The sequence below is a fragment of the Phoenix dactylifera genome, chromosome 4 (assembly GCF_009389715.1).
Source record: "Phoenix dactylifera cultivar Barhee BC4 chromosome 4, palm_55x_up_171113_PBpolish2nd_filt_p, whole genome shotgun sequence".
Taxonomy (NCBI): Eukaryota; Viridiplantae; Streptophyta; class Magnoliopsida; order Arecales; family Arecaceae; genus Phoenix; species Phoenix dactylifera.
In genome coordinates this window covers 30,658,033-30,679,877 of record NC_052395.1, presented here as the reverse complement: position 1 = coordinate 30,679,877, position 21,845 = coordinate 30,658,033, and the positions used below count along the sequence as shown (strand labels likewise).

Sequence of the window (21,845 nt, the reverse complement as noted above, 5' to 3'; positions counted from 1 at the left end):
TACCCATGCAACCACCGCCAACCCCCACCCCCTCATCACCTTTCATCTCCTTAAAAAACACTTTGGCCGCCCGAATCCAAACCCATAAACTAAGATTAAATGAACAAAAAAATCAAACCAATATACATTGGTTTGGGGTCCAAAATCACACTCAGTTCCTCGGAAGCAAGTCTTTTAAAGCCATTTAATAAATGGAGAAGGAAGTATTCAAATTCCAACATCTTCACTCTCCGTTATATCCTCCCAACTGCCACCACCAGCCACTTCTCCTCAACACCTCCCCCATCCCACTTCTCTCATTAACTTAGGAGACCAGGAAATGGGGTGGGCTATGCTTGCTTCCTTGTTGGCTGTCCAAGCCATCGCTTCTTCCTTTCTGCCGCCAGGAGCTGCTGCAGAAGATGTGCCAAAGTCTGCACTCAGTAGGTCCTCCTGCCCCTCTCCAAACCTCATGGTTTTCATGTAACATTTCTCACTTCATTGCTTTTATTTCAAATCTCTCAAACAAACTCGGTTTCTGCTTTTAATGCAAAGCTTTCTCGCATCTGATTCTCTTTTAATCTTTATATTCTTTTTCCTTTGAGTGGTCATGAAGCTGCACCTCTTCTCTGCCAAATTTTGACAAACTTTTTTGAGCAAATTCAAGTCTTAGTGGTTGTTTTCAGTATTTATTGATCATGCACTAATGCCAATTTCTCATGTGGTGATTAATGGTCTTATGTTAATGATGATTAAATTTTAAATGATTATTTGTTGTTGTTTTCTTTTTCTAAAGATGAGATATGTGATAGTGTGGAATGCGGGAGGGGAACCTGCAAGGTTTCTGCCAACGCGATATTTGGATTCGAGTGCGAGTGTGACCCGGGCTGGACTCAGTTTAGAATTCACGACCACCTCCGCTTCCTCCCCTGCATCATTCCAAACTGTAAGATCTAAATTATTTTACAATAAGTGCTTTGGTCCCCTTCTCCTTTTTTTTTTTTATTTCTTCAGAAACATGAGGCCAGTGTGTGAGTCATTTAAGGGAACACTCCCACATTTTTCTCAACAAGACTACTCAGGAAGCATGAGGCTCAGGAGGAAGCTAAGGGCAGTATTTTTATCAAAGAAGAGTGATGAGAGATAGGGGTGGCCTTGTGAGGTTTCTCAATTCTGACCTATTTATTAAACAAGTCAAAAGTTCAGATTTGAACCTGAACTTTTTTATTAATCATCTAACTCGATTCCTCCTGCATAACTTGGTTACTGGCATGAGTGGGGCATCCCGGTCCGAAGAAGAAGGAAATAGACTGGGACTTGTTCATTCAACTAGTTTTGGTTCCAAAGTTGAGGTCTCAAAAATGGATTAAAAATGCAGGCAGCTCTTGGCTGAGTCATTCATCAGCTAGTTATTGGTCTGAAATTATACACACAACAAGGTGCGCAAGTGGAAATTTGTACATAAGAATATCAATCCATCACTGAAGTACACATGCATGCCCAAAACTCGTCAAAAAAAAAATATGACCTCTGAATTTATAGAAGCTGTTAAAAGTGAAATCTTCTATTTTTTGTCTTTTGTTCTATCGGTCCTAAGCAAGGAAGAAAGTGCATGAATTGATCAAAAGGTTCTAAAAGTATTAATTAAGTAATGGGTCAAGGCTTCCAAGTAATCTTTCTGCAAACTGGAATTCGTGCTTTAGGCCAAACAATTCTTTCACCAAAACTAGTATTTGTAACCATAGTTTTCTCCCCCATCCTGTGGTGTTTTCAGGTACCTTTGATTACGCTTGCTACAATGACTCTATGGCTCGGACAGCCCCACCGTTCCCAAAACCTGATCATTTCTCCTATTTCGATCGTAACTATCTAACCCCATTTCAGTTTAATCTCACCATTCTCTTAATCACTAATTGTGCTGCCGCATGAGCTGTTCAAGTTTTCTTCTGCTTTCTTTACCACAGCATGCTTCTGGTCTTTCTGTGGGAACGGAACTTGTGCAAAGAAATCCAGGTTTGGGCACCGCTGCCAGTGCCACGAGGGCTTCAGCAATCTTCTGAATGCCACCAGCTTCCCTTGCTTCAGAGACTGTAATGCCACATGACTTCTAATTAGTAGAGGAATAATAATAATAATAATAATAATAATAACACATATGCTTACTACTATAATATCAGTAGAATACTGCTACAGATTCACATAGAGTGGTGATGTTTTGCAGGTACTCTTGGGGCAGATTGCACGAGCCTGGGGTTTACCTTGTCAAATTCCTCCTATCCATCTTCCCCACCTAATTTTTCTAGTACACGCAGTGAAGGTGAGGTTGTTGTCCAAATTATTTCTACTCCTCCCTCTCAATCAGGGAAAAAAATGAAGACCAGTCAGTAGAAGAAAAAATACATGATTAAATTTCTTTTTTTTAAAAAAAAATCCATATGTCATCATGGGGTTCAAACAGTCATGTGATAACTCTCCATGGCAGTCCATGGTCTTCAATCTATCCATGTCTATGTCCAGCTTCATGAGGCAGCTTAGCTCTCCAATAAAATGGGGATTTGTTTGGAAATTAATGCTGGATTTTTTAATTTTATACCATGGATTTTTTGTTCATGGTTTCATTGAATGCTCCTGAAATAAATTTTAGGATTATTTTTTGTTATTATCCAACAAATGTAGTTGTCCCACATCCTTTGCATTCCTCTATTGCAATATCAAGTAGTAGCCGTAGTTAGTGTTAGCCACCAAACAGCCCAAGGAAACATTAGAAAAATCTACTTGATAGGGTAATGGAAGTTGATAGGGTTAATCTACTTGCTTCAAACCATTGAAAAATTAGGTGTTTCATAGGTCTGTGACTAGGTTAGATCCCCAACCAGTTGTGTTATCCCTTTCAGAAATTAAGGCCTTTACCTTTCATCAAAAACCTAAGACAAATACTGTACTGAACTCTTTGTGCGCTCAACTTTAGACTTGCTGAAATGGATGATTTCTTGGCTAATATGCTATTGTATTTGCCCCCAGGTTCCTCTACTGCAACAAACTCTCTATGGATGTACATCATGATGCTATTTCTAGCTGTAACTCGAACAACGCAAATGGAACTTTAGCATAAGTATGAGATTCGTCCATGGGGATCTAAGCAGTATACCCCAGAGATTTTTTTGATTTCTTTGCCTCCTGATCTCTTTGGTCGAGTGTTCATTTTTGAAAAAAAGGAAAAAGGAATAACCCATATTTCCTGAATTTGGATGGTGTTGATTTTATCATTTTGTATCCATGAGTTCATGTTCTGAGATTAAAGTAGAAAAACATGGTTGTTTTTGGACCAATTAGTACTCTCTCTCTCTCTCTCTCTCTCTCTCTCTCTCTCTCTCTCTCTCTCTCTCTCTATATATATATATATATATATATATATATATATATATATATATATATCTTAGTAACTTTTACGGACTCACCGGGCCAGTAGCTTCTCAAACTCAAGGATTTATCTTTCTGACCAATGTCTTGGAGCTAACATAGAATCCACCCAACGATCTACTGGGTTAGGTAAATATCTAAAGCATTCCCTGACTGGGAAGGTTATTTTTGGAAGAGAAACTAGGATTTTCATGCTCCATGATTAGAACCCCCTTTCAATATATATATACATATACATATGTATGTATGTATTATATATAAATATATATGTATATATATACAAATATATAAATATATGTGTGTGTGTGTGTGTGTGTGTGTGTGTGTGTATTGGAACTGGAGGAACTCAAAAGGATATGATGAGTAAAAGAAGCATGTACAGAGAGCCAGCTTTTAGAATGTATAGGCCCTGCAAGGAGTTATGCAGAGCATTTATTCTAGCAGAAGTTGCAAGCCTCAGCAATCAGCTCATTCCATGAATCAATCTAGCGAATGATATTCATTGATCCAGGCAGTGCATAATCACCAGTATAACAGGCCAAAATTAATATAAACCAACCGGGTGAAAAGCATCTGACATGCCTCAAATCATCATCGGAAGCTATGCATTACTAGTCTTGTGGAAAACCTGTTGCACCACCTTCCTTACCAATCTGATAGAATGTATGAAATTGAAAGGGCCAGGGAAGTCCATGCAGCCTAAGAATCTGTTTAGTGAATTCTGCTAGCCCCGAATCTAGACAAATAGAACATAGGAACTCATAAGACCATGGATGCACCTAAATGGGAGCAAGGAGAGGAACCAACCTTAAAGAGACACAACTCTTTGACTGATGAGGAGCCAATGGGCTAAAGAATGGGCCTGAGTCAGTGATTCGAAAACTTCCTTTCCTCAATCTCAAAACAATTAATCATGACCATTCAATGCAAGGAAGATTTACCAGCATCTTCGAGCAGAGCTCAAAATCTTCTGGTGTTCAGGATGTTGTGCAGAACTCTCAAACCTGCTGTGGTTGAGCAAGCAGCTTTATGATGGAAGGGAGTCAGCTGTATCCACAATCTTCTTTGCATTGTTGAGGGAATGGAGATGGGAAAGCTATCTTGATTCTAAGGCAAGGAGATACATTCATGCACCACTAGGACTTTCATATGGTAAAATCCAGTTATCCTATGTCCCCTTGGCAGAAGCTTTGAAGTAGCTTCTAAATATGTTCAGACACCTGAGTTTGTGCTTGAGTTCAGTTCACATTTTCAGTTACCATAATTTTGGGTTTGGACCAGTATATTTCTTTTGGTCTCATTCGCAAGAGCATGCTGAAACACCCGAAAAGGATCCACAGCTTCAGCCCCTTATGAATACTGCACCAATCATTCATTTAGGGCTATCCACAAGCTCTTCGAAATATTTTCTCTCAACTTATGTGAATTTTAGGTCTTACCTAGATAATTTATGAACCTTGGACAAGATCCAACCCCCTCTCTACCTAATCCTCCATAAATTTTTCATTGGATATGCTCATGTCCTCCCAGTAAATTATCACACCATTTTGAGTAAATTAATCTGAGTACTATTTCTTTTTGGCATAATTATTCTTCATCTTATTCTTTATAATTTCACTAAATATTTACCTCAACACTCTGCCACAATTATTGTGGATTGGAGCTTGCCACAGTGGTCATAGCAGCCATGTCTTGACTCAGGTATTTTTAGAGCAGGTGGATTTCCCTCCTTTCTTTAAAAATATATTTTTTTCGAAAAGAAAAACTCTTCAACAATTACTCTGTATCCTTGAACCCTCTTTAACAGTGATATCATAGCTCGCAGCAATAACTTTAGAACCCATGCAAAGGGTTGCATTCACAAAATCAAAAGTGAGAAAAGAATATAAAATTGTGGCTCAAGGAAGCGAGGTTGAGGCTTTCTTACAAGTGTTTGGGCTTTTATTTTTTAATTTCACGAAACGAGTGAAACATGATGAACGGAAAAATTAAATTGGGAAGTCTTCAACAAAACTAGGAATTTATGTTTGATTCAAAACAGGTTTGAGGAGTTTTATGTACAAAATGAGTTTTACCCTATCTTTTCCCAAAAAGCTTATGATGTGATAAGCACATTAGATTAGCTCACTACTTGATATGTTTTAGATTGATGAAAGTTTAATATTAATGATATACCTTAATGTAATTGTAATTTTCATATGAAACATTGACTATTCAAAAAGAATTATTTAGAATTATAGATTTTCCCAGAAAGGAAATTTTTAACTTCAAATTTTGAGCTTATGTTCTTAGTGGCAGACTTTGTAATCTAAATTTGTGGCTAGATTTCTTTAAATAACGTATGCATGTTGTTCAGTTGCAATCATTTGCAACAGCATTGAGTTAAAGCTTTTGTTTAAATTGCAGCACCTAAATCCAGGCATGAACCCAGCAACTGAAAAAGAAGAACTCACCATTCTCTCAAAAAATATAGAGCTAAACAGATTAAAAAAAAAAGAAGATCTAAATAAAACATGTATTCGAGAACAACAGGATAGAAAAGGAAGGAAACATTGATATTACTCAACATGCCCATAGATAAGATTTGAAGAAAATTTTGCTAAGAAAGGAGTGGCTGGCTGCCCTCAAACAGTCAAGATTAGGAATATTGATTATGGTAATTAAGCAATACCTAGTAAAATAACAAAATAAAGCATGCAGGGAACCTTTAGATGCTGGCTGCAATAAAATCTTTAAGGAAGGCAAGAAGAAAATAGTTTCTGCTAGCAGAAGAAAGGATGAATCTGTTATATTGCCGCAGCTAATATTCACAACCCAACAACAGTGTTACAACACATCTTTCGCAAACAAGCAAGAGGAATGGGAGAGGATATTTGAGCAGGCCTGCATAGGAAAGTATGTAGCATTGTTGGCAATTATCAGCTACCAGCTGGAGTGAAAAATACAAATCTAACCAATGCAGACATGTCTTGTAAGAGCCAAAAGAGGAGGACATTAGAATGTCACCTAGTCACCTACAGACTAGGTTAACCTAAGAAGGGGATGGACTGACTGTAACTAAATATGCTGCTTCTAAGTTACAAAACTTTTAAATCAATAACCTTTGCTTAAATGTGACCATGCAAGTTATCCCTACGTATAATGCACACTAGAATAATACAAACAAAACTTGATTGCTGTAAAAAGCTCAAAAGATGTGTAGCGATTAAAACTGACCTAGCCAAATAGTCTGCACAAGAAACTGGTTTGTGTTCAAGGTTGTCATTCAAGTGACAAACATGATTTGATTTGGCAAGCTGGGCTTACAAGGTTGTTATTGACATAAGCAATAAGCAAAAGCTAATCTGACTCGGCAAACTGGATTTGGAAAACACATGGTCACTTACTTCATCAACCTTCTGTGTTCGTCACTATGCCCTTGTTTTACCAGCTAAGCGCTGCCAGTTATGCTAATTATTTTCTCATTCAAGGACTCGCAAAGATAAGCTTTTCCAAAAAGTGGTAAAACATGGGTGTGTGCGTGCGCGCTCAATCATGTGCACTTTTGTCCTAAAAAAACAAAACTTTGCCCATCTATATTTCTGGTTTATGACAGTATTTTTTTCTTTATTAGAAGTTACTTACAAAAGTAACAAGTCACCAACTAAACACAAAAGATATAATTACTGAAAGTTCTTTGCACATCTAAATATAAGAATTTCATAGGCACAGAACGAATCCCTCCTTTCATTTGGATTATTATTAGCCATCTAGAGAGTGAAATATAAGAATAGAAAAAAATTTCATGACAACACCCAAAACTAACAATGGGTTCATTTTGAACATCACGATCCTCCCATTGTTTCTTTATTCACTTGAAGGAAACCAAATTCAACCCATGAAAAGATAACGCTGAAAATAAATACATGTCTCAATTGTGGCCTACATTAGTTGGCCATATAATGAAGTGTACATCCAAAAGGAAGAAAAGTCGATTAAGGGTACTTACGCATATCTCTTGATAAATTCATTTGGACTTCATGCTTACACCATCTTTTCCTGCAATAATAACTGCACTTGCCATGTCCAAAAACAACCCATGCTCTACAACCCCTTCCAAGGTTGAGATCTCCTTTCCTGCAGCTGGTGCATCCTTAATCGGTGTTTTGAAGTACAAATCCACAATGTAGTTTGAATTGTCGGTAACATAAGGCTTTCCATCAGCATCCAATCTTAGCTTTGCCTCACATCCTTCTTCTTTAAATAACTCTTGCAGCCTTGCCTGGTTATACTTCCAGCAGAACTGCACAACTTCCACTGGCATTGCCAGTCCACTCCCACCCAAACCAGTGACGAGTTTTGTCTCATCCGCAACCACAACGAATTTATCCGATGCAGCTTCCACCATCTTCTCCCTAAGAAGAGCCCCTCCACGTCCTTTCACGAGATTAAGATCCGGGTCCACCTGTTTCAGTACAAATTCATATTCTATAGTTCAAATGAACAAATCTTCTGAACAACAATGAAAATTACAACAACGAAAATAAAAGAACAGGAAAACTGCACAAAAGGATCATGCCAGGCATCTTATAACATATCCATGAGACCATCAAGTTATTTACAGTGGCTATCATTATCCCAAGTCATCAATCAATCAAACAAACAAACAAACACTGCGTGTCTTAATACGAGGAAGCACATAGGAAAATCTTCACCTAGCAAGCTACAAGCAACAAAACCATGAAGAGGATTCAATCCAACGGACTCCAATGAAACAGAACAAGACAACAGGCTAAAAATCCGAACTTTTTCTGCGAGAGAAAGCTATAAGTCCCAACTTCATATTTATATTTTGGAAAAAAGCTAAAGATTCCGACTTTCTTTTCAAGGAGGCCGAAAAGAAGAGGAGAAACAAACAAATGAGTTGGTTCCAACGCTAAACAGAGGTTTGAGATTTCACCTCATCAGCGCCATCAATGGCGAGGTCAAGGCGGGGGTGATCGTCGAGGGTGGAGAGGGGGATCCCAAGGGACTTAGCCTGCTCGAAGGTGCGCTTGGAGGTGGGGACGCCGACGATGCCAGTGAGTTTGCCGGAGGCGAGCAAGTCCCCGATCTCGGCAACGACGAAGGCGGCGGTGGAGCCGGTGCCGAGGCCGAGGACCATGCCGCTGGTAACGTACTCGACGGCCTTCACGGCGGCGAGCTTCTTGAGGTCGTCCTGGGTGAGGGCGGCGGGCGGGGACGGGGAAGGGGAGGAGAGGGCTCGGATGGGGGTCACGGAGCGGCGGTGGGGGGAGGGGAGGAAGGAGGGGCGGAGGGCGAGGGCATGGCGGCGGAGGAGGGAGGAGGAGGGGGAGGAAGAGGAAGAAGACGGGAGGAGGGACAAGGTGGCCATCGGGAGGGATAAAGGGTGGTGTTGGGGTTAGGGTGAGAAAAAGAGGGTTTCGGAGGGAGGGGAGAAGATGAGGTAACCGGGGACCAAGGGAAGTGGTGGTGGTGGTTGGTGGGATGGAGGTTATTTTGGACGTTTTCGCTTCTTGTCCTGGGGGGCTTGGTTTGAGGGTTGGAAGGCGAGGTGCATCGGGGGTTGGTGGGGTCTTTTCTCGCTGATAGATATCGAGCCTGTAAAAAAGAATACAAAATAAAATTAATATTTTAATGTTTTATTTTACTAATAATTAAAATGATAAGATTTGGTTAATTACCTGTGTCTCGTATTGCTATCGACAGTAGGGCTTTTGAAAAATATATATATATATATATTTTTTGTAGTGGTTCAGCTGCTCAAGCAGCTCTCACATGAGCACATCCAGCTACATCACTAACAAAAATATTAGTAAAGTCAGTCGGAACTAGAACCTCCTGGGTCCATAGAAACTCTCCTGAACGCTGTGCAGCGAAGGAGGCGACCCAATCAGCAGCTCGGTTCGCCTTCCGAAGGACATGTCTGATCTGAATAGCCCAGCAATCCCGTAGCATCCGTCGCATGTCACACAAAAGTAGGTGCTCCACCACCTCCCGCCTCTCCACCTGAAGGCGATCAATCAAGACAGCCGAGTCCCTCCAGAATGAATTAGATTAAAAATATAACTTTGAAAATAAATTTTTTATTAGAAGTTATTTGTTATTTAGTAATTATATTTTTTAAAAATTATGAAACTTTAACATATATTTAGTAATCAAAATAAAAAAAATATTGCATAGTAAAATATAATACAATATAATAGTACAATATGACTACAACATAATATAATATTATTATAATTACCACATAATATATAATACAATAATATTGTAATACAATATATTAATATAATATAATATAACAGATTGGAATCTAATCTAATAATAGATTATATTATATTATTATTAAATATTATTATATATACTTAATAATAATATAATAATATTATTATAATATAATCATATAATAGAATATAATATAATCTAATATATTATCATTTATGTTATTAATCGTATACCATAATACTATTATAATAATAATATCGCATATTATCATAATATAACTAGTATTATAATAATAATAATAATTGATGGAAGGCAAAATGGATCGTCCTACTCCAGCGTGGAACCACCAAAGTCCTACCGAGCGAGCCAAGCCTCGGCCTAACTAAGAGTCGAGTCGACCTCGACTAGAGGTCAGGCTGACCTCGGACCTCCTCGAAGGCCGAACCGACCTGAGCCCTATCAACCTTGATCCCGTCAAAGATCCCACGGATCCTCAAAATAAATCTGAAAAGATATCTCCCGAATCCTCCGCCTGCATAATTGATCTCTATGGTTCACGACGCCTCCAGCTGATCACAGCTCGCCCTATAAAAGGGGTTAGAAAAGGCCTTCGGTAAGCTATTAAAAGCAATACAAAGCAATTCAAAACACTTAGAAACCTTTCCAAAAACTCTGCTAATTTAACCATCGGAGGGCCCCCGCCGGAATCCCCAGCCAAGGCTTTGTCCAGATACCCTGGAGCGCAGGAGGTGGCTTCCTTTCTCCCCTTTCTCCATCCCGGTCAGCGTCTTCTTGGTTTCCTCTGGCGTGGTCACCTTCAGGCCAAATTTCAACCATAATAATAATAATATAAAATTATGATTGTAATATATATGTGTGTATATATATATATCTACCTATGTACATACAGACATGTACATATATGCATGTACATATATGTATATGTATGTATGTATGTATGTATGTAAGTATATATATGTGTGTGTGTGTGTATATATGTATGTATGTATGTATGTATGTATGTATGTATGTATATTCACACACACACACACATATGGACACACACATATATATAAATATTATTACTATTATTAGCATTATTATTATTATTAGTAGTAGTAGTATTACTATTATTAATATTATTTCTATCATTACTAATATTAGTGCATTATTATTATTAGTAGTAGTAATATTATTACTATTTTTAGTATCATTACTATTATTACTATTTTAGTAGTAATTTTTATTAGTAGTATTACTATTCTTAGTATTATTACTATTATTGCTGGTATTACTATTTTAGTATTATTGCTATTATTAGTATTATTACTATAATTAGTATTATTACGATTTATGGTTTTATTACTATTATTAGTATAATTACTATTAGTATTATTATTATTATTGATATTGTTACTATTTTTTCACTATTGCTATTATTAGTACTATTACTTTTATTAATATTATTATTGATCTTAGTACTACTACTATGATTAGTATTATTACTAATATTAGTACTACTACTATTATTAGTATTGTTATTATTAATGGTACATTATTACTATAATATAATGTATTATTATTATAATTATAACATAATATATAATGTAATATAATATAATGTAATATAATTTAATATATTATCTTTTATATTATGAATTGTATATTATAATATTATTATTATAATAATATCATATATAATCATAATGTAGCTATTTTTATTATAATAGTAATGTACAATTATGATTGTAATAATATATTATATTATGCTTATAATAAAATATAGGACTATGTTATATTATAATTATGTATGACTACAATAATATAATATAAAGCAACATAATATATTATTAGTTTTTTATTATATTATGTTATATTTATAGTTGTAGTCTCTATTTCGGAGAGCTTTTGGAGGGCCAAAAAATACTTTCTGGTCCTCCAAAAGCATCAAGAGTATTTGGTAAAATTTTTAGGAAGCTATTTTAGCTTTTTTTAGAAAGCTAAAAATAGTTTTTTTGGAAAAAGCTTCATTTTGGAGCTTTACGGAAAATCACTTTTAGGCCCGGTCGGAAAGCTATTTTATTGACTAAAATACCTTTGATAAAATATAATAATTACACAAAATTTTCTTTTAATAATTGTTTAATCAATTTTATCACCTAGCTAGAAAATTTGTTATATTGTGAAAAAATAATTTACGCTAATAATTATAATATTTTATACCTTTATTATTATATTATACTATAAATATAACATTATATTACATTATATCATAATATATTGATATATTATGTTAAATAATTTAATATTATATTAAATTACTATGCTATAGTATACAATATTATATTACTATATTATAATAATATTATATTATATTATATATTTATGTATTAATATGTATTATATTTTATTATGCTCTGTTGTATAATACTATGTAATGTCTTTTATAATCATTTTGTAATACCAAAGTACTTTTTCAATTGTTTACCAAACACATGTTAAAGTGGCAAAATACTTTATAAATATAGTTACCAAACGGCAAATAACTTTTTATAAAAGCTCTACTTCCAAAAGTTTTACTGCCAACAGCTCCTCCAAATGGGGCGGTAATCATAAGATTTGTTAATGGGCATTTTGGTCATCAGAAAAATTTTATTAAAATCAAAACAGCTTTTCGATATTGATGAAAAAGCACTTTTGAGGAGAAGCTCTAAAATAAAGCTTTTCTTAAGTAGATCTTTTCAGCTTTGTGGCAAAGCCAAAACTGTTTTTTTATTTTTTATCAAATGTCAAATGCTATTATATTATCTAAAAATATTTTTGAATGGCAAAAAAAAATATTTTTTGGTACTTCAATAGCTTTACCAAATGGCCCTTGCATTCGTGTTTAGCCATTTCTGACTCTAGTAATGACATGTGAATCGTTTTTGTACGTAAATTATGTTTCTAACGATAGTTATCAGGACAGAGGGGATGGAAGACAGCACGGCAAACAACTAATAGGAGATTATTTATACAAGAAACCACTGGCATCCATAAAAAAAATTGAGTTACTATGATAAGAAACTATCTCTCAAAAAAAATATTACTGAAAAAAACTTTCAGTCTGTAAAAAGAGGAAGAAAAATCTATTTACACTCGTATTTTGAAACAACAACATTTTTATTAGTCTTTTATCTTGCAATCTTATATATTGAGCGCTTTCAGAATTCTAAGATCCGAAGTATTTCTTGATCGTGAAAGAATCTTCCAAATATGAAAGGATGTGGCTCCAATTCTATCGGAAGAGTAAAGATTTGATCTACATTTATATGAACATCTAGTAGTCCAAATTGAGAAATCAATTTACTTTTGCATAAATGTCAAGCTTTCTATAAATTAGAGATTCAACTTGCTTGCTCATGAAGATTGAGGGATCCATGGTGTTGAGGGTTAACTTTCTTACACGCAGAGTTCGAATAACTTACAAAGTTGAAGGTAGAAATTGTTCTACCATCAAGAAAGTGGCTCGACTCTTTCCTACAAACAAGGAAGTCGACTTACTTCTCCTTCCATGTAAGGGTTGAGTAACAAAATTGATCATGTATGGAGTAGCCGATGATACCTTCATCGTCTCTTTTCATGATCAATTCTCTCATTCTTCTACATGTTATATCATAATCACTGTTGATTAAATTCATTAATCCTTTCGCCCGTTCTCTCTTTTTTGGTCTCCTTATATTAATCACTTTGTAAATGATAAACCCTAAGCATGAAAAGATACTATTCATATAAGGACAATCTTAGTTATAATCACGAAGATATAATTTTAAAATATACAAATATTTTACAGGATGATTATGATAACAAAATTAATTAAAAATATTAGATAGTGCCACTTTGTATGACTCTCATCTAGCTCTCATGTCTTGTACTAATCATGTATGCAAGACAAAAATTTAAGATGTCAAGAAAATGATATGTGTTACAATGCTCATTCTATAACACTATGATGAATTTACAGCCATCAAATAGAATTTTTGTGCACCCACAAGGTTTATGATGTAGCAACATTCGTTGCAAAGTAGCACAACAAGTCATCTTATGCACCGCAAAAATATTTAGGATCTTTGCATAATTCAATAGGCTTTGGGCTGCATTTCTTGTTAGATTCATTGATTAAGAATCTCATTTATGGCTTGTATCAACCCAATGCCTCCTAGCCCGAATCTTGTGGAAAAAAAACAAGATTTCTTTCTTCAAACCAATAGATCTATAGGATACAATTTAGGCTAGATTTCAATGGGCCCTTAGACGATGCTTAAAAAATGCAGGTTAGATGGGCCAAAAGCTTAAAACTTGTAGGTTAGCCGGGAATGGATATTCAAACCATCTCCTGAAAAGAAGAAGAGAGGAAGGGGCTATGAGAATGGCTCTTTAGAGCGAGAAACTCTAAGGAGAGAGAAAGGTCTGAGCGTGCCAACGGTCTTCTTCGCCGGCGGTGCTCGGCGGAAGGGGAGCTCTGCGGCTACCTGGTTCTGTCTAACACCCTGTGCACGAAGGGTTGCTGTTTCATTCTTTCCTACAGGGAAACCTAATGGATCAGACGAAGGAGAAGCTGCCGATGGTGGGGTTGATGGGTTCGGTCGGGGAGCAGGCGTCGGGGACGACGACGGCGGAAGCAAACAAAGATCCAGCCTCGACAAAGCAGACTGCGGCGCCGTCGACGAGGTCGTGGGCGGAGGTAGCAGCTCAAGAAATAGGTACGTCTAAGGGGAGGAAAGAGGACCGACCAGGTGGCCAGGTGCAACCTGGGCCATGGGTTACCCACCGGCTGACGGAGGCGGAGGTGGCTCGGTTGAGCCATCACTTCTTATCGGTCATCGAGCTCCCGAAGGAGCCCATTGAGGCTGCTCGTCGGAAGTGGGAGGGACTAGCACTGGTCGGTCGGAGCCTCGGCTGGTGGGTACTGGTCGAGTGTGTGGCCAAGGATGTGGCTGCCCGGTTGAAGAAAATAGGGGAGGTGATGGCGGTCACCCTTGCCGAAGACCACTTCGCGTTGCGGTTCCGGTTGCCGGAGGTCCGGGATCGCGCCCTGTTGGAGGGCCCCTGGGTGGTGGCGGGGCAACTCTTAGCTATGGAGCCGTGGGTGCCGGACTTCCTACCTAGGAAAACTCCGGTCAAGACCGTAGTGGTCTGGCTCCGGCTACCTAGGCTCCCCTCAGTGTATTGGTTGACTTCGACCATTCTGGATATCGCTGCCAAGGCAGGGAGGCTAATGGCCGTGGACGAAGTCACAGAGGGATGACGATCCATGGGCTTCGCTCATGTCAAGGTGGCTATCGACGCGTCCGAACCCCTCCTCCCAGGGATACGGATACTCGGGAGGACGAAGGCTATCTGGCAACCTTTCGTCTTCGAAAGTATCTCGGATCTCTGTGTCTGGTGTGGAAGAATTGGGCATCTCGAGCCAGCGTGCCGGTTTGGGGCTCTAGCTCCGACCGAAGTGAGTTCACTAGGGGAGGAGGGCCCTGGCCCGATCTATGGCCCGTGGTTAGTAACCTCCCGTGCCCGGCAGCCGCGGGAGAAAGGTCCGCTGGAGCTGGGGAAGGTGACCGAGCCCTCTGCCGGGTCGCCCCTTTCTCGGCCTACTCCACCGGTTGCTCCGCCCAGCCCTCCGGTATCCCTGCCGGACCTCGAGGGCTGGCAAAAGCCCACTAAGGTGGCCCTCCGCCACTCCCCACCGGTGGTGGCGGTCCTGGCCTCCAACGGGCAAGAGGAGGGTTTCCGAGTCGACAAGGCCGGCGACTCGCTCGCGGGACATGTTGACTCGGTGCCCGTGGCGGATAGGACCGGGCCGCCTGGGATCCAGGCTGGCTCGTTAGATCAGGCCGGGCCGAGCTCTGGGTCGGCGGGCCAGCCTACGATTCAGCCTAAGAAACGGCCTAGAAATTTCGGGCTGCTACTAGAAGTGGGCCGCTCCCTGGGCCAGGGTCAGGCAGGTCACAGGGGCGGCTCGGCCGGGCCAGCGACACGTGGGGCACGTGTGCCTCGCGTGGTTCGCATGGAGGTCTGCGCGTGGCCCAACTTGGCTGGGCCACGCGCGGAAGCCCCTGGGAAGGCCCCTGTAGGCGGGGGCCTTCCACTGTTCACGGCCCAACTGGGCCCTATGGGGCCTGACACAAGGCCTGATCCATTGGCCCAGTTTGCGGGGCCTAGTGCTTGTGGTTTCTAGTTTAGGGCCCAGGTCCCGGGGGTGGATCTGCTGTCCGCGATCCTCACTACTCTAGGCCCTCTAGAGGTGGATGTGGGGCAGGAGGATGGTGCCTCGGGCGGGCCCGATCCGGGTGACGCGACTAAGACTAGTGGGGTTCCTGTCTGCACTGACTGCTCCATGAGTGACTCTCTGGTAGGGCGGGACACGCCTGCACTTGTGGAGCCGGGGGTAGGTGACTCGAGTGGTCATGAGGGGGCTGCTAGCAGATCCGCGGATCACTCAACAGTCGTACAACGGGTGAAGGCGGCAGTGTTGCGAGTCGTGTCCGGGGCTAGTGTGGATGAGGGTCAGTGGGTCGACTCTGATCACGAGATGGTGATGGACCCTGCGGCCCAAAGGGTTGATGTGCCTGTGGCCGACCTCTCGGACTTTTCCCCATGAAGATTCTTGCGTGGAACTGTAGGAGGACGGCAAAGCCGGCCTTCATGTCATCCTTTAGGAGGTTGGTCCGGATCCACAGTCCAGAGATCTGCCTACTCTATGAAACATGACTATCCGATCGAGGACTCTGTCGTGTTTTACGGCGGTTTGAGGTTGACTGGGAGTCACATGCAGTAGATTCCCAGGGGTTTCCGAGGGCACTGTGGCTCTGTGGAAGCGGGGTGTGGCTACAGTCGACGTATTTCATAACTGCTCCCAATAGGTTATTATGATTATCTCGGAACCTAATGCTGCTTCGTGGGTCTTGAGCGGAGTGTATGCTAGTACTAACCATCGGACCAGGAGGGTTCTGTGGGATGAGCTCACCCACTTGATTGCTCAGGGTCTTCCGACTGCGTTGGTGGTTGACTTCAATTGTATCTTGGAGGGGAGTGAGAAACGAGGAGGTAGGGCCTTCACTGATACTATGGATAGGAGGGAGTTCCGTGATTTCCTCTCGCGTAACGGCCTAGTTGATCTGGGTTTCTCCGGTCCGCAGTTCACTTGGTGTAACAACCAGTCCGGACAAGCTAGGGTGTGGGAGCGACTAGATAGGGCTGTTGCTTCCACTGACTGGCTCATCAGATTTTCCTCCTACAGGGTTAGTCACCTACCCCGAATTGCTTCGGATCATTGTCCTTTGTTGATCTCGACGGTTTCGGGTTCAAGTCACTAGAGCCCATTCCGCTTCGAGAAGGTTTGGCTGTCTTTCCCTCAATCCTGGGACATTGTCCGGGGAGCTTGGGGTTTGCCGATTCGCGGTGATGCCATACAGAGGGTGTTGTGCGGTTTCTGTTTACTTAAAAATACGCTAAACAGATCGTTGTTAGAACCGACAAACAAAGTTTAAATTAATTTAACTCTTACCTGTTCTACTCGAAGAATAGTGGTTGTAAGAGGTCGATCCACAGAGAGGCGATTGGAGTTGCAAAAAAATTAGAACGTTCACTCGGATTTGAAATCGATTTTTGAATGATAAAAGAAAAACATTACGTCGGGGATGTTTGAATGATTCTCTGGTCTACCGGAGAATGTTTTCTAATTGAAATTAACTGAAAGACAGGTACTTAAATTCAAGGATCATTTATATATTTAATGAAAAAGAAAACTCTGGCATAAAATGGATGAAAACAGTGCTAAGAATATTGAAGACTAGAACATCGATTGCATGAAGGAAGATTTAATTGTATTGCATAACAAAGAAGAAAGATAACAGAATTTGGAGAACGGAAATTAAAAACAATAGAAATTAAAAACTTTAGCATAAATAGATCTCTCTATTAAACTAAAACTAAAAATCCCAAGACAACATGCTCTCAAAATAAAACTCTTACTAAAAACATTGCTCTCAATCAAAATAAAAATAAAGAAATAAGAACAACATGATACTCAAAACAGAACGACTAAACACCAATTAAAAACATAACCTCTTAAAGAAAAAAAACTAAAAAGAAAACACAAGAAATGTAATGCTCTATTTTCAGATTGAAAACAGAGCACTGCTGGTCCGCCCCCCTTCTTCTCCCCAACCTCTGTTTCTTGGCCCCAATCCCGCACCAAGCCGAGCTCCTCCCTCCTCTGTTCTTTGGAACCGACCCCAACCGAGCACACCCCTCCTTCTTCTTCTTCCCTCCTTCTTATAGCTCTTGGAGACGCGTTGGGGACAAGCTGGCAGCGACGGTGATTGCGGAGCGCTGGGATTTTCTCCGTGTGAAGAATGCGGTCGCTGGGATTCCGGGAGACAGCTGGGAACGTTGATCACGGAGCTCGGACGCGGCTCCGGACGCTGGGAGGAGGCGATCGCACGCGGATGAGGTGGAGGGAGCTGATCTGGATGGTGATCCGTGGCTGGGGCACTGGGGGATTTTTGCTGGGAGGCGAATCGTCCAGGATCGCACGCGGAAGAGGAAGGATGCTGGGGTGCTCATCCCTTCTTTGGGTGCCGGATTGGAAGCGGGATCGATGGGGAGGAGCTGTTCACGGAAGAGCTGGGATTTGAGGGTGAATCACGAATTAGGGAGAGCCTGGATCTCGGGAGGAAGGAGAAGGCGGTGATGCACTGCGGACGGCTGGAGCGGCTGCTTGGATCACGGAAGATGAATCGGGAGCTGGGATTTTCCTTGCTGGGATGCAGTTGGGATGCTGGCAGCGCGTGAAGAACGCGGGCGTTGCTGGCACGGGATCTCGGCTTGCATCACGGGATGCTTGCTGGCACGGTGGTGTTAGATGTATGCCCTAGAAGTCAATCTGGCAGACACATTATTTTCTCTGGGACATAAATTTGTACTTGACTTTATTATTATTGAATAATAAATGGGCATCTTTTCATTCATATTGTTTATGTGTCTATGAATCGTCCAAGAAATTAATAAGATGATGATACATATTCTCAAGAGTTGAGAATTTGAGCCATGTATCATTGGTGATTAATTTCTAAATGCTCATGATCAATGGATCATCACGAGGACGGTGATCGATCCGATCAGTGCACAGATCGCTTTCCTTATGGATGGACGAGACTCGAGTCCACAGTGTAGGGACACTGAAGTGAGAGTGCAGGTGCTTGTTAGAGAACAAGGGTACTGAGCGTGACCAAGACAAGAAGTCACTTGGATGTCTATCCACTCGTCAGTGACTTACTTGATATTGCAGTAGTGTGACTGGTCCTTTGATTTGCGGTGCTTCGGCTACTCACAGTGAGGTTATTGTAGTTTGCCTACACATATACATGGTCTCTAGTCATATGAGACCTTGGCCAGGGCAATAATATATAGTGGAGAAAGAGTTCTTCCACTATCGAACTCAAGTCGAATAAATCTAGACATATGACAGACGACGGGGTTTGACAAGTTATCCATGACCTCCGGTCTGTAGGGATCCACGATAGAAGGACTGTATCATACGATAACTGCACCTAGAGGTTCATCATTCTATTCTGCTGGCTGGCCACTACATACTGCTAGGTGTCACTGGTGGATGGTGAGACTCACAGGGATCATCGAGATGGTCGATAAACCCTGATGAGTTGAGTTGAAATTGTTTCAACCCATTGAAAGGAGTTTTCAATGATATTGTGATAGAGATCACAATATATCTCACTACCAGTCAGAATGGAACCTATGGGGTCACACACATTAGAGGTAATGACCGATCCGATGGTTGGATGTGATTAGGAATCACAAATAATCAATTAGATTGATAAATGAAAACCCACTAAGAGTTAGTGGTTAGAAGAAGGATTAATTGCAATCGGATTGCAATTTAATTTAATTAATTAGATTTATTAATTGGACTTGATCATGAGTCCTACTTGGAGTGGGATTCATGAAGTTCTAATTGGATTAGGATTTCAAATTAAATTAGAATCCTACTTGGAATAGGATTTCTAAAGTCCTAATTTTCTTAGGGCTGAAATTTAATAAGTCCTAATTAGATTAGGATTATTTTAAGTCCTAATTAATTTTAAATTTAATCTAATTAATTTTATGACTCCTAATTGGATTAGGATTGAAGAGTTCAATAGAGTCATGGTTCAATTAAATCCTAATTAGATTAGGATAAGGAGGAAATTGAAATGGGTTCATAAAAATCCTATTTTGAATAGGATTGGACTCATAAAATGAACCCAAACCATCTTGCCACTTAATTTGATTAAATGGCTAATAAAATGGGATATGAGGGAGGGGCCCACGCCCCTCCCCTTGGGAAGTGCGTGGAAGAAAAAGGAGGGGCGTAAGCCCCTCCTTGCTGCCGAATTAAGGAGATAAGGGTGAGCTCCTAAAAATTAGGAGCTCATCCTTATCTCATGGAGAAATAAAAGGAGGAGGGGTTCGGCCCCTCTTCTCATCCTTTTCTTTTGATGTTCACGGCAGCAAGTCATCCTCCTTCTCCTCCTTTCATCTGCAAGCAAGAGAAGAGGAAGAAAATTCTTGGTGGCTCTCCTCCTTCTTCCTCTTGATTCCAAAACAAAGAGAAAGGAAAAGGCTGCAAGGGTTTCTTTTCTCTTGTTCCTTTTGATCCATCCTTCTTCCTCCTCCTCCCTAGGCATTCAAGAGTTGATTGAAAGGGAGGACTTCAGCCATCAAAAGCCATCTCTGCAAGGGAGCTAGCACCCTGGAGAGATACGAAGGCTTCGACTGGTTCAATACTTCGTGTGGATACCCGTAGAGGCCGGACACGTGTGCGGCTTCCATTGAACCTTCTACAAATCCACGTAAATCAGATTTGTAGAGACCATCTACCCGCACAAGGTGAAGATCTGATCTTCTTAATGATTTTAAAATGGTTTAAAATAATTTAATTCTAATCTATCTACAAACGAAAGGTTTTAAAATACGTTCATGCGATGAACGGATCCCGCATATGTTTTTCCGCTGCAATCTGAAAATTATTTCAAAATTTTCATGGCATATGAGGGATGCTAACAGTGGTATCAGAGCCATGGTTATGTAGATTAAGATTAGAATTAAATTTTTCAAGGCATTTTAGATCTGAAATTTAAGGGATTATGCTTGTTGAAATTTATGTATGCAGAATTTTCAGCTTGCTGATTTTTCTGCATACTAATTTTTAGATGCTTAGATTAATGATTCTAAAGCTTTGATAATGTGATTACAAATATTTAGAGTCAAATCTAGCATGATCAGCAAGTCATGAGATGAAATAATCAGTTAAATATCAGATCTGAAAAATAATTTTTATGCATGTGATGCGTATGGTGATGATCATGGATGGACCCTTTGAATGTGCTGAAATATTCTGCGATGTTCTATGATGCATGTAATTTTAATTTTCAGATGCCTGCGTGCATCTTAAATTCATGTATTAGAGACCTGCGTGTCTCATGAAAAGGGTTGTAATTTTATTTTTATTTTTATTTAATTTTTAAAGCAATCTGAGATGTAATCTGTGATGTGTGTTGCACGTCGATGGTTGATCGATATGTACATCAACAAGCTCAACATGCGCGGATCGAGATCAAGGGTTGATTGAAGATGGATCAAGGAGTTGATCACAATTGGACCTAGAGGATCAAGATCGAGTCAAGAGTTGAAGACAATCAAATCAATTGACGTGCATGTGCTTGTAAAATGACCCCATCATGGATCCATGATCATCACCATTTAATTTTATTTTTGATAAATGCCTAGATGTTTAATGCTTATGTTTATGCGGGTAGATTTATATTTGCATGAGATGTGAATACGCGATCGAGTGAGACCTAAATCGAAACCTCCCTAATCAGTCGAGGGTGAACCAACATAAGTTAGTCATATTAGATTAATTGATCTAACTGGTGTCTAGGCAAGCCTATAAGGTAGTTACTTAATTAGGACCTTACTCTCTGAGTAAGGGGAGCCTCTCACCTGCTTACCTGGCCAATTGTTCGATTACCTCTTATGAAGAACTCAAGTTACAAACACTAAGACTTGATTATGCAATATTAAGTCCATAGGTCTTCCACCGTAGTAGAGCTGCTAAGGTCTTTTCGGTGTTGATTTGTCTAGGCTGGACACAGTGGGCAAGTTGCATCGAGGGACTG

The 21,845-nt window shown here is 40.1% G+C and overlaps 2 protein-coding genes across 2 annotated transcripts; one reads left to right on the top strand and one right to left on the bottom strand.

The window, feature by feature from the left end:
* The first annotated feature begins 265 nt into the window (after positions 1-265).
* On the top strand, positions 266-3,327 carry LOC120110606 (neurogenic locus notch homolog protein 3-like). Its single transcript, XM_039126102.1, has 6 exons — positions 266-422; positions 776-925; positions 1,754-1,840; positions 1,944-2,069; positions 2,201-2,296; positions 3,001-3,327. The coding sequence occupies exons 1-6, from the start codon at positions 320-322 to the stop codon at positions 3,084-3,086; spliced, it is 648 nt and encodes a 215-aa protein (XP_038982030.1). The 5' UTR covers positions 266-319; the 3' UTR covers positions 3,087-3,327.
* A 3,825-nt stretch (positions 3,328-7,152) lies between these two features.
* LOC103713371 (probable ribose-5-phosphate isomerase 3, chloroplastic) lies at positions 7,153-8,886 on the bottom strand. Its single transcript, XM_008800269.4, has 2 exons — positions 8,339-8,886; positions 7,153-7,843 (listed from the first exon to the last, which is right to left on the bottom strand). The coding sequence occupies exons 1-2, from the start codon at positions 8,771-8,773 to the stop codon at positions 7,406-7,408; spliced, it is 873 nt and encodes a 290-aa protein (XP_008798491.3). The 5' UTR covers positions 8,774-8,886; the 3' UTR covers positions 7,153-7,405.
* Between the last annotated feature and the right edge of the window lie 12,959 nt (positions 8,887-21,845).